We start from the raw sequence: 12,944 nt of genomic DNA, 5'->3' as shown, positions 1-12,944 counted from the left end.
CGGCTCTCAAGTAAGTCTTTCAGCGTGGCTCTCCTGCAGGCTGGTTTGGAGTGTCCCAGTAACTGGAGAGCAAATCCCACGGCTGCCAACCAATGTAACGAGCCCCTGCTCGCTCGATTCCACTCTCCCGACACTCCTCTGCGGCTATAGAATCAGATTGTAGATCGCAACATCTGATGGTTCGGTCATCCGATGTTCCGGGATTAGAACTATAGCTATGTGCCGTTCTAATCCAGTTGTGTAGCTCAGAACAAACACCAGGCAGGCTGTATGTAAGTTTAACCAGGAATCTCACTTTTATTGGATGCATACAACACAATTTTATACACAGCAGTTTGAACACCCCGCCCCCAACAACCACTTTCCTATTGGTCAATTGTAAAGTACACTTTAGTCTTCAATTAGGTCCTCTTGGCCATGCAAATGAGGACTTGAAACAGGGTCAACAGGGATTGGTCCGATAGCTTGAATAGGAGGACTGATATGTGTAATGACACAGAGAAGCCCCAGGGGTTAATTAAAGTACATAAACAGTCAAACACAGAACAATGCCTTCCTTCCAGACCATGGAGTCGTCTGGAGGGGGTTAGCCTTAAAACAGGGCAGCAGATCCCCCCCCACTGTGTAATAGAATCAAAGGGAAATACTTCAGTATTCCAAGCTTCATGACAAGGCTAATCTATGCGTTCCCTCCAGTGGGAATTCTGCCCTGTCTGTTCATGAAGATAGCGCAAGAGAGGAAAATGGTGATTCTAATTTCACCAAACTGGCCCAGAAGAACCCTGTACACAGACCTACTCTGTCTTCTAGCAGACAATCTCTGTCCCCTTCCCAACAGGCAAGATCTGCAATCCCAAGGCCCTCTATTCTATCCTGCTTCAGTTTCTGGCTTTACCGGCATGGCTGTTAAAATCCAGGTCTTAAAATATTGAAGGTTCTCGGAGTTTGTGTTCCCTACCTTGCTGAAAGCAAGAAAAGCCATTTCCAGGAAGATTTACTATTGTAACTGGAAATCCTTGCTTGCCTGGTGTGATCAGACACTTCAATCCCAGAGATTACTCTGTGCCTCACGTTCTGGCATTCCTACAATCAGGACTTGACCAGAACTTGGCCTTAAACATTTTCAAAGTGCCTTGTCCATTTTGTTTCAAAAACCTTTTGGCTTCACTCTCCCTTGTAAAAACTTTTATTTAAGGTGTATCTTGCATTAAGCCTCCTTGGGATCCTTGATCTCAGCTGGGTTCTCTCTGCCCTGCAGAAGCCACCCTTTAAACTCATCATGGATATTCCCTAGATCACCTGTCCTGCAAAGTAGTCTATCGTGTGAGTCGGGCAGGTCTCTAAGTTGGCCACCTTCTACTGTAAGGAGCAGTTACTCATATTTTGTACAGTCACGGTTGTCTTGCATCCAAGACCATCCGTTCTTCCGAAGGTGGTATCTGTCTTCCAGATGTATTTGGACATAATTCTAACATCCTTATGCCCTGCATCCTAAGAAAGTTTCCTTTCATTGCCTGGATGTAGTCAGAGCCATTATTCTTCCTTGAAGCTACAGCTTTGATCAGAAGTATACATTTATTATTCTGCTTTCAGGACTTTGCAAGGGGCACCCTGCTTCCAAGTCCACTATTACAAGATGGATAAGAAATCTGATCACCAGAGCTTTACTTTCTCAAGGGAAAATCTCCTCCTGCTTTTACCAACCTGTTCCACTAGATAGCTGGGAGTTTCCTGGGTCTTTTTGGCACCAGGCCTCTGTAACCCAGCTGCGTAAGGCTGGCACTCTAGTCCTCTATTCATACTATTTATATGATCTACCAAGTGGATGTCCAATCATTTGCGGATGCATCCCAGGGTCTATAAATAATTTGCCTGTGTCCTGCACTGTATGATTAAGAGAGAAATTGTGACTTGCTTGCAAATTCCATATCCTGAAGTACAGGGCATTGGCCACACGCCCTTCCTTTTCTTGGTTACTCTGCAGTACTTGCTATGGAACTGAGGATTCACGGAGTGGGTAGGGTTATAGTGGAGGCGCAGAGGCGGTGCGTCCCTGAAAGCTTTGCCAGTGTCCACCTAAATGTTCGGGCCTATAACCCAGGAAAACTCTGCCTGTGTACTGTACTCCCAAGATGTCAAATGTGCAGGAAAGTTCAAATTCCTTTTTTTTTTTTTTTTCCTTTAAAAAAAAAAAAAAAATACAAAAGCTGTATGCATATGGAAGAATAAAAAAAAATTAAATGCCAAATCGCTCTGCCAAACCAATGAAAATTTTGTTGTTTAAACCAGAGTTCTTTTGTTAAAGCTAAACTCCAACCAGATATAAATAAAGAAAACCATCCAGTTAGATATTCATCAATAAAATTAAACACATTTTACACATAAATGGCTGTTAATGGAATATGTCCTGCTATATTTCCTGTCATCCCCTGCACAGTAGGACTCTTGTTGGGAGGGCAGCAGTCTGAACAATAAAAGCTTTACTGCATTGTACACGGCCCTGCTTCCTGAACATGCTTGCAGGAGGAGAGAACAGAGAGATGACCTAATTAGAATACTGCGGATTCTCATTTTCAGTAGGCTTGGTGGGTCAACAATCAGGTGGTGGTAGTAACTGCAGTAAAGCAGAGTGAGGTCTATGACAAAGCCATGCATGGATGTGTGGAGCACACAACTGGTTCAGCAGTGCTACAAATGTTTTGACAGGTAAGACTGTTCACATAACTTTATTTCAACTGCATAGTTAGTTGTTTGGAGATCAACTTTATCTGTACATGTTTAAATATATCCTAAAAACACAAGCTTGCATTACTAAGAGTGCAGTTGAGAATCATTTTCTTAAAGCAAATAAGCGTCCCAAAATTCTGATATTCCACCTCCTCCTCCCAACCTGTGAGTCTAGGAGAAGCAGAGATCAGGCTTGGTGTGATATGGGGATAGCCATAAGATTACTTTTAACAGACAATGAAATGATAATCTGTATTTCACATTGATCAACAGGTGAAACAGAACCAGCATGAAGAGCTGCAAAATGTCAGGAAACATATACACTCTTGTTTTACGAACATCAGCTGTTTCCTCTTGCCTCATCCTGGTCTTAAAGTTGCTACCAACCCCTATTTTGATGGTAAATTAATAGGTGAGTGTTTTTATGTCATTCTGTACAGAAAGCCTCTTCTTCATATATAGGGACAGTGAGCTGCTGGCAGTTGAAACTCTCCTACCCCTATCGGGTCCCAAATTTTTTTTCTAGGATTTCTTTACCTACAGCTTACGGAGTCCCTTGTCATTTTCCATCTGACAGGCATAACCATCATTTGCACATTACTGGAATGTTAAAGCCCTATTCATGAAAACCTGTTTTTAGTTTTGAATAGAACTGCTGTCAGGCTTTTATTGCGCTCTGTGACCTCTGTTGTGGGAGATAAGTATTCCATTTGCACATAGTAGCCCGCAGCCAACGGGATTCTAAATGAGATCACCTTCAACATTACAACTTTCTCTTATACAACTATTGAGACACCCCCCCCCCCCCCCCCTCCGGTGCCACATTTGGCACCTTCCGGGGGGGGGAGAGGGAAACGGGGACCTGTTTTTGATGGCTCCCCTTCCCACTTCCATAGACGGGGCTGCAACCCGATCTCCCGTAAGTTCGGCCCCCTTCTCCTTCCCCCGCCGGGCCGATTAGAAAGCACAGCGCACTTCACGCATGTGCAGTAAGGAACCAGCTTGAAGCCGCAAGACTTCACTGCTTGGTTCCCTTACCAGGAATAGTGGCAGCAGCACCCGGGAGTCGATCCGAAGGTTGGCTGGGGTGCTGACATTGTGGGCTCCCTGGACAGGAAAGTGCCCTAATATGAAGTGTCAGCAGCTACAGTATTTGTAGCTGCTGACTTTTTAAATTTTATTTAACCCAGGCTGGATCTCCTCTTTAAGGCAGGGGTGCTAAACCTTTTGAAGAGAGTGGGCCATTTAAGTGATTTGGTAACTGGGTGTGGGTCACAATGAAATAAAATCGTTCAGAATTAAATTTTTTTTTTTTTTTTTATACAGGTGCGTCCCTTTAAATTTGCCACTGTGTGGTCACGTGCACGCTGTGAGCTCTGTCAAGTGTGATCGCGGGTCCCGTGGACCCGATGTCCGCGGGGATACCCGCGATCAGCTCACGGAGAGGAATAACTGGGAAATGCTGACGTAAACAAGCATTTCCCCGTTCTGCCTAGTGACACGGATCACCACTCCCTGTGATCGGAGAGCGGTGATCAGTGTCGTGTCACACGTAGCCCATCCCCCCTACAGTTAGAATCGCTCCTTAGGACACACTTAACCCCTGCAGCGCCCCCTCCTGGTTAACCCCTTTCCTGCCAGTCACATTTACACAGTAATCCATGCATTTTTCATCGCACTGTTTGCTGTATAAATGTGAATGGTCCCAAAATAGTAAAAAAATATATTATTAAAAATGCATAAAACTATCCCCTATTTTGTAAACGCTATAACTTTTTCACAAACCAATCAATAAACGCTTATTGTGATTTTTTTTTTTTTTTACCAAAAATATGTAGAAGAATACGAATCGGCCTAAACTGAGGGGGAAAAAAATGTTTTTTATACATTTTTTGGGGATATTTATTATAGCAAAAAGTAAAAAATGCTTTTTTTTCAAAATGGTTGCTCTTTATTTTTTTGTTTATAGCGCAAAAAATCCGCAGAGGTCATCAAATACCACCAAAAGAAGGCGCTTTTTGTGGGGAAAAAAGGACGTTGATTTTGTTTGGGAGCCACGTCGCACGGCCGCGCAATTGTCAGTTAAAGCGACAGTGCTGAATCACAAAAAGTGCTCTGGTCTTTGGCCAGCCAAATGGTCCGGGGCTTAAGTGGTTAATCACAAAAAGAAGGCGTAGATGACACAAGTGTGAACACTGACTTTGTTTACATTTTACAAGGACCCTATCTATTTCAGCGTTTGCAGGAGGAAAATGGAAGGGATCAGTTCAATGCTGGTCCTCCTGTCCAAGTGTAAAACAAAATGTGACCGGGAGGCTGCACAGGCCCCCTGGAGCATAGGGCGGGGTCCCAATTGCAACCCCTGATGCTACACCAGTGGTTGCGAGTGTGTGGTAAAAATGCACCTCAACTATGGGATTTTCCCGCACTCCCATCTGCAAATGTAAACCAGTCCTTAGACCCCTTTCACACTGGAGCGGTTTTCAGGCGGTATTTTTTTTATCTTTAAATTCTATGCATGAAGATAAAAAAAACCTTCTGTGAGTAGCAGCCTCCCCAGCACCCCCTAATTGCTTACCTGAGTCCCGTCTCTCTCCAGTGGTCCACAAGTGTCTTAGCCGTCCGGGACTCTACTCCAGATTGGCTGAGACAGCAGCGGCGCCATTGGCTCCCACAGTTGTCAAAGTCAGTTAGCCAATCAGAAGAGAGAGGGGGTGGGGCCAGGCGGTGCTCTGTGTCTAAGTGAACACACGGAACTGTGACTCTGCTCGCTGTGGGGGGACTCGACATGAGGGAGGGGTCAGGAGCAGTGAAGAAGGACCCGAGAAGAGGAGGTTCCAGCCTGCTCTGTGCAAAACCATTTGCACAGATGTAAGTATAAAGCATTACACTTATGTAATAAAATACCACAAAGCAGGAATACCACAAAGGAGGGGCATGGCCAAGACCACATTAAATTCTGTTGAAATGTTATCCTGTTTAAAACATTGCTTTTTTTTTTAGCATATCTGGGTATGGTATAGTACAGGGGCGCCCAACCTTTTGAAGGGGGAAGGCCATTTAAAAAAAAAAATAGGGGGAAGGCCATTTAAGCGACTTGGTAATCGATCATGGGCCACAATGAGCAGAGCGGGTGGATAACACGTCTGTGTTCACTCTGCATATGTAGAGCGGACACGGACACAGCCCACTCTACTCTATGGGCCCTCCAATCCGTCCAGACAGAAGGAGACGGATCCCCTTCTGTTTTTGTTTTAGCAATCGGATTGGAAGTAGGTAAAAAACGGAAAGGCAGACCCGATTGTACAGATCGTGTGAAAGGGGCCTAAGGCTGGTTTCCCACTAATGCGCTGCAGTTTAGCCGCACCACGGGTGCAGCGCAGTACACCTGTGGCTTTCCTTAGAATAAGCTGCACTTTGCCATAGACTTCTATTACAGTGCCTTGAAAAAGTATAATGACATATAATTGTGAAGTGGAAGGAAAATAATAAATGTTTTTCAAAATTCTTTACAAATAAATATCTGAAAAGTGTTGCGTGCATTTGTTTTCAGCCCCCCTGAGTCAATACTTTGTGGAACCACCTTTCGCTGTAATTACAGCTGCAAGTCTTTTGAGGTTTGTCTCTACCAGTGTGCACATCTAGAGAATGACATTTTTGCTCATTCTTTTGCTCATTCATACCGCCTGAAAACCGCCCCTAAACAGCCTCCGCTGTTTGTTCAGTGTGAAAGCCCGAGGGCTTTCACACTGAAGCGGTGCGCAGGCAGGGCGGTGAAAAAAGTCCTGCAAACCGCTTTTTTGGAGCGGGGAAGGAGCGGTGTATTCACCGCTCCTTCCCCGCTCCTGCCCATTGAAATCAATGGGACAGCGCGGCTATACCGCGGCTATAGCCGCGCTGTACGAGGGATTTTAACCCTTTTTCGGCCGCCAGCGGGGGGTAAAACCGCACCGCTAGCGGCCGAATACCGCTGCAAGAACGACGGTACAGCAGCGCTAAAAATAGCGCTGTTGTACCGCCGACGCCCCAGTGTGAAAGGGGCCTTACTGTCCTGAGCCCCCTTTAAGGCTGCTTTCACGATCATTATACTGGCTTCTGTTGGAATAGACAGCAGTAAACATGGACCCAAAGTTTGCCTTTTCAGCAGGAATTTTTTGGTCGGTGAATATCCTGCATCATTGCTTCTCCTTCCTTTCCAGGGTGATTTCAGCTTTTCCCCTTGCTTAACCTGGTCATAGTGCTTTAGTGTCTGTCCCAGACCAAGCACATCAAGAGATTTCCCTTTATTTTCTGTATGCAGTCTGAGCTGTGCATATCTATCTGCTACCACCATTTAAAAAGTTCAACTCCTTTTTTTTTTTTTTTCCTTCCCTGATGGTCCCATAAAGGGGAACCAACTTCTTGTTTTTTTTTTTTTCTTGGTGATTCCATCCCTTCTGGTCAAGGCGCACTCTACTGGATCTGTGGGAGCTTTTGGACATCGGGCAACTGTTTCCTAGATTTTCAAGGCTTCCACCTTGTTTTCTGTTCACATGTTTTCTATGTTTTACCAGATAAATTCTCAGGCTTCATTTGATGCTGGCTTTGGGCGCAAGGTTCTTCAGGCCGCTCTTTGAGTTGCAGGCAGTTCTCAGTTTGTTTAAAGTTCGACTTGTTAGCATTTTGTTTGCTGTGTTGCCCACCCCTCAGTTGGCTGCTTTTGGATATCCCAAATGACTCTGAATCCTGTATCCTTTAAAACAGAAGTATGGCCAAAGCTTTTTTGGCCATACTTATTTGTGGGTCACAGGCGTACACTTTCATTCTCCTGTGACCCAGGGTCAGCTGGGAGTGGGTAATTGCTACACCAGGCTCTAGAAGGATCCTGAAAATATTTTCTGGATCCATCCCACTGACTAACAGCTCCAACCCCCTCCCCAGCTCGGCACTAGTAAGCACTAGAGAAGCAGAGAGCAGTGACTTGGTAGTCACTGCTCTACTCAGAGAATATTGAGAACTGAGCAATCGGTGGTCATATAATTGTTCAGTTCTTGGTCTTCGAGCTAGCATGGAACTGCTTTATCTTGATACTGATGCTACGGCATAGAGGTAAGTGTGAAGGTTTGTTTTTATATCCCATACCTCTCCTTTTAAGGACGGAAAAGGAAACTGGATTTTTGTACAGGCCCATCTGTGCTTATAGCTTTACTCTCTGCACTGCTTTGTTACAAAACTCAGGTATGCTGGGAGTGGAAGAAGATATAGCAGGCTGGTCTTTTTTTTTTTTTTTTTTTTCTTTTGCCAGTGTTAAAATGTTCCTAAAGTCAGCAGTATACTCCAAATGTGTCTGAATTTTTGTGTCCCTCAATGAACTATAAGAAAAAGATTTTATGGGAGAAGAGTAATTCCAATTTTTATCGCTTTCCAATCATTTCGATATAAAACCATACAATATCCAATTTTTATCTCTGATACCCAGAATCAAAAGTGAAGGCAGATCTCCCCAAATGGGTCCAGACAGAAATAGCCATCTGAAGGCAGTTCTCACCTTAACCCGCTCCATCAAACCTGGAATTTAAATAATATGAATGGTTTATGTAGCTTTTGGAGAGTCGAGCCATTTTTTTTTCTCCTGTTCGAGCCATTATTTGTACCTGTTCATGTAATCAGTTTACATGTTTCTGAAATCCTGTCATTCTCCCTTTTAGATATAGATGATGAGTTCAAAAAAGAACTTCAAAATCTAGTTCCTTTACTACTTGCTCCTGAGAACTTGGTCGAAAAAGAAATTAGTGGCAACAAGGTGACTTGTCGAGATCTTTTAGAATATTTTAAGGTAAGTTCACCTGATTGGTAATGCAACATGCCTTTATTGGGTATAAAACAGTGATGTATAAACCATCTATGCAAAGCATTCCATTACTATGTATTTAAGCATAAGAGGTGCAAGAAGAGATGGTGAGCACACATTGCTGCGATTTAGAGAAAAAGAAAAAAAAAATCATGCCTTTTATCAAGGTCTGGGACTTGTAGAGAAACCGAGCACAAATGCAGAGTGGATAGACCTGGTTATTTATGGGAAAAAAATGTTGCAAAAGAAATTAGGATTAATATTCATATGACATATTTTAGGAGACGCATGTCAATATTTTAAGGCAAATAACTGTGGTACAAAATACAGTTTGTGTTTTTTTTTTTTTTTTTATTCCACAGAAGAAAAATCAAATCAGTATTTGATGTGTCCTCCTTTTTGCCTTCAAAACAGCATTAATTATTCTAGGTACACTTGCACACAGTTTTTGAAGGAACTCGCAGGTAGTTTGTTCCAATCATCTTGGAGAACTAAGCACAGATCTTCTGTGGATGTAAGCTCCTTCAAATCCTTTTGTCTCATCAGGTAATCCCAGACAGCCTTAATGTTGAGATTGAGGCTCTGTGGGGGCCAAACGATCACATTCATGTCTCCTTGTTCTTATTTATGCTGAAGACAGTTCTTAACCTCTTCCTGCTGGCTGGCATATATGCGGCCTCTCGGCGGGTGGGCTTTAACCCAACAGTTTACTGTGCTGAGTGCGCTCCCATCATGGTAACTAAACTGTCAAGGTATGCTCCTGATGCATACTTGCGATTGGGGCTTTTGATCATGTGACCACTGTGACAGTCCATCACAGTGGTCACATGATCGGAATGCCTGCCTCTGCCTCCCAGTAATTTAATCCACTAAAGAGCTGGAAGGCATGCTGGGAAGATGTTAATGACATTGGCTGTGTGTTTTGGGTTGTCCTGATGCAGAATAAATTTGAGGCCAATCGCACGCCTCCCCGATGGTATGGCATGATGGATACGTTTCTGCCTGTATTTCTTGGGAGATTATCAGGAGAGTATGGACTTGTACAGCACCTCTCATGCCACCACTAGGCCTGTATATTGACATGCAGCGCTGCGCAGAGTGCCCCCCACTGTGGAACTTCCGATCGCAGCAGTGCTGTTTGTGTGGAGCCACAATACCAGTATTAAAGGGGCCACACAACATTTTTCCTTGTTGGGGCAGTGGGGCACTTGTGGGATTAGAAAGGAACAAATATCTGGGGAAACCAAGCCATTGGTGTTTGAAAACAACTATAAACTGAAAAAGATACGGGATTTTTTAGGTGCTCACAACTTTAGGAACACACATAAGTCACAACAATGTTAAAAATGTCATATATTTTACTACATTTTACATACTAAAACCATCCAAGGAGCTAAAATGTGTGTTAAAGCCACATAAGGAGATCATATTTTAAAGCCGGTTCTTTGTGACAAGGGAGTTATCCTAATCTGCTAGCTCAGACATACAGTAGCAGCTTTCTGGAATACTTGTTGGCTTGGCCTGCCTTTGTCGCAAGTGGAATTATTTCGCCCTAGTATGTTAACAAAGGAGGGACCAGTGGAGGACGAGATGTTTCCCTTAGAAGGTGACCCAGAAGAATCCTTATCCAAAGGTTTATACAGGGCCCAAAACTCAGCAATGGTGAGTTTTCTCACAGAAGTACGGACCAATTAAAGGATTTGGATCATGGTAGCCACCACAACATCTCAATCCTTAACTGTACATCCTCATTTTAGGATGTTTTGCAAGTGAACTGGGCTCACCCCGACAAGACATTGGTTCTGCCACACAAGGTTCGCTTAGCAATTCCCCATGGAAAAGGAGTTCACTGAGAAAAAAAAGTATGCCTTTGGATCTGGCAGTTACTTTTACCAGTAAAGACCCTCACATTTTCAGTGGACAAGAAAAGCCTCATTTGTTCTGGTGGTGACAGCTTTATACCCAGAAATTACCGCTGTAGGTGTGGGTCAGAGTTTTGCGGTTTGGGCTCATCGCATGGCAGGGCAGAGGGATCCTGCTGGTGGTAATGCCATACCAAGCAGGAACGTTTCTCGTGTGCCCTTAACAGCTTCTCTGTGGATGTATTGAAGGACTCCACACAGCAAGGGAACTTTCTTGTACCATGCATGGAAGGGTTGGTCAGCAAAATTGCCCTGCTAGAAGAATGCAGAACTTTTAGCTTTTCTTTCACAATATTTTTATTGAGTAAAAAAGTTTGCATACAAAAGAGTTGGAATTCTACGAGTTCAAAAAAACGTAAGGGCCAGCACATCAACAGAAACTGATCTAACCAGAGTTGCCAGACAAGTTTGTTTACCAGAGTTCCGTGCACCCGTTGTTTTACCTCAAAGGATAGGAGAGGCGTTTTCCATGCCTTCGCTATCGTGTGTTTAGCGGCCAAAAAATGCGAGTTGCTAGTATGCATTTACGCCTCGTCGGTTCTAATATAGGCTTATGAAGCAATGTTTCCCACAAGTTTGAGTATAAAAGAATGCAAAATCGTATTGACCAAGGCATAGACAGGCATTTGACCTTTTTGGGGCACGTCCACCATATACGCTTCATATCACCCAGGTCTGAACATCCTCTCTAAAGCAATGAGCAGGATACGTGCGGCGATATTTTGCAATTCTCCCTGGGGTATAATACTACCTAGACATGACCTTGAATGAGTTCTCCAGCACCATTACCTTTTGCGATGAGTGGAATAGTGCTTCCCACATCTTAGGCCACTCTGCGGAACATTTACCTTTTCAAAGAAAATGTTTGTTCCTGTCTTGGATGATTGCATCCAGAAAGTGACGGACTGTGTAGGTAAGACTACTGTTACCACTTACAAAGAAGGTTAAGCCTACAGTTTGTGAACCTATTGCTCCATCTACGTCCAAAAAGCAATCCTTTTGCCATTCTTAGGCCTTGGGATCGAAGTTAAAACCTCAGTTCTGTAAGGTGCTATGGACTCTAAAGCCCTTATCTGGCAGACAAGTCCTTTTCATTGTGAAGTGGCTCCCCCACTTGGTGGGCGGTCTACAGGATTTCACAGAATGGTTGCTTATGGCTACAAGCTGTAACTAACTTTAGAGCCTTCTCACTCCGTGCTTCATGCATTTGTTTCTTTGAATCCACAAAAAAAGATTTTCTCCTCCTTTTTGCAAGCTTTCTGTCATCTTCTATCTCAAGGAGTGATTATTACGGTCCAGAGGGTGAAAGGTTTCACCGTTTCTACTCAAACCTTCTCGCATCTAAAACTGAGAGACTATGTGCATCCCGTTTTGGATCTCAAGAGACTCCAGTCTCTATGGGGGCAGTAGCCTCTCTCCAGCAAAACGTTTTCTCCTGGAATCTGTGAATATCATGCATGCTTATCTACACCTTCTGATCTTCTGCCTCACAAAGTTTTTGTAGTTGTGCTACAGGATCGCCACTGCTCCCATGAGTGTTCAAGGTTCTGACTCTGGTCTTGGGACTCTTGCGTTCCTGGGTATTCTTGTCATAGGTTACCTGGACAACATACTTCTGAAGGAGCATCTGCTTCTGGAAATCAATGTTTCTTATATGGTACACACTCTCTCTTGGAGAGGTTTTTTTTTTCTTGACTGGGTCTTGACTTATAGAAGTCAGCATTAATCCCAGCTCAAAGGTTTGAATAATGCGTCTGACCCTGTATTCCTTCCAAGCAAGTGATCCTCTTTCCGGTCTTGCTCTTTTGGAATAGGCTGCTATTCTTGTAAGGGAACTGTTCCTGTTGTTTCAACGTGACAAGGTGGTTCTCCGCTATCCTTTTACCTGTGGCTGTCTTTGTTCCTTCTCAACCGGGACATTGTTTCCTTTCTTTTTATCCTGTCCATCCTGTGTGGTTAGTGCTGTCAGGTGTAACTGATGTCTAGTACTGCGGTTCCTCTGTTGCCTTCCCCTCATAATCGGTGCTCTAGGACATCCCTATCGCAATGGAGATGAAGGTACCCTTTGTCATGGGATGTATGCTAAAGAGAATGGTACTTTAGTTTACCTGTAAAATCCTTTTCTTGGAGTACATCACAGGACAAAGGGATCAAATCCCTCTGCTTTTTGTGGTTTATGGCTTGCTACTAAACACTGAAGCCTTGCTTAATGGGGAGGGGTTATGCCTAGTTGGGGACTTCCTGTCTTTTTGCCAGTGTTGTCATCTGAAATTGGCAGCATTACCATATTCTAATGAAGATGAAGACACTCCTGTGTCCTGTGATATACTCCCAAAGAAGAAAGAAGTCTGTACGAATAAAAAAAAATAAAGTAGATGAGGGTTTTATCTAGGTTAAAGGTTGGGCGCAGAGGTCATGCGCAGCCCGCCGTGATGGGTGAAGTTTGAATCTGTCTGTTTCAGCAG

The 12,944-nt window shown here is 43.8% G+C and overlaps 1 protein-coding gene across 4 annotated transcripts in view; it reads left to right on the top strand.

The window, feature by feature from the left end:
• The window catches only part of ATL2 (atlastin GTPase 2), a 176,788-nt gene that overhangs the window by 116,992 nt on the left and 46,852 nt on the right, over positions 1-12,944 (top strand). For all 4 annotated transcript variants that reach the window (XM_073628030.1, XM_073628032.1, XM_073628033.1 and 1 more), the window contains 2 exons: positions 3,001-3,139; positions 8,415-8,542. In XM_073628030.1, coding sequence (XP_073484131.1) covers positions 3,001-3,139; positions 8,415-8,542 — 267 coding nt within the window. The remainder of the gene's footprint in view (positions 1-3,000; positions 3,140-8,414; positions 8,543-12,944) is intronic.

Source organism: Aquarana catesbeiana, linkage group LG04 (genome assembly GCF_042186555.1).
Source record: "Aquarana catesbeiana isolate 2022-GZ linkage group LG04, ASM4218655v1, whole genome shotgun sequence".
Taxonomy (NCBI): domain Eukaryota; kingdom Metazoa; phylum Chordata; class Amphibia; order Anura; family Ranidae; genus Aquarana; species Aquarana catesbeiana.
The sequence above is the reverse complement of the archived record's forward strand: the minus strand, read 5'-3'. Positions and strand labels throughout refer to the sequence as shown.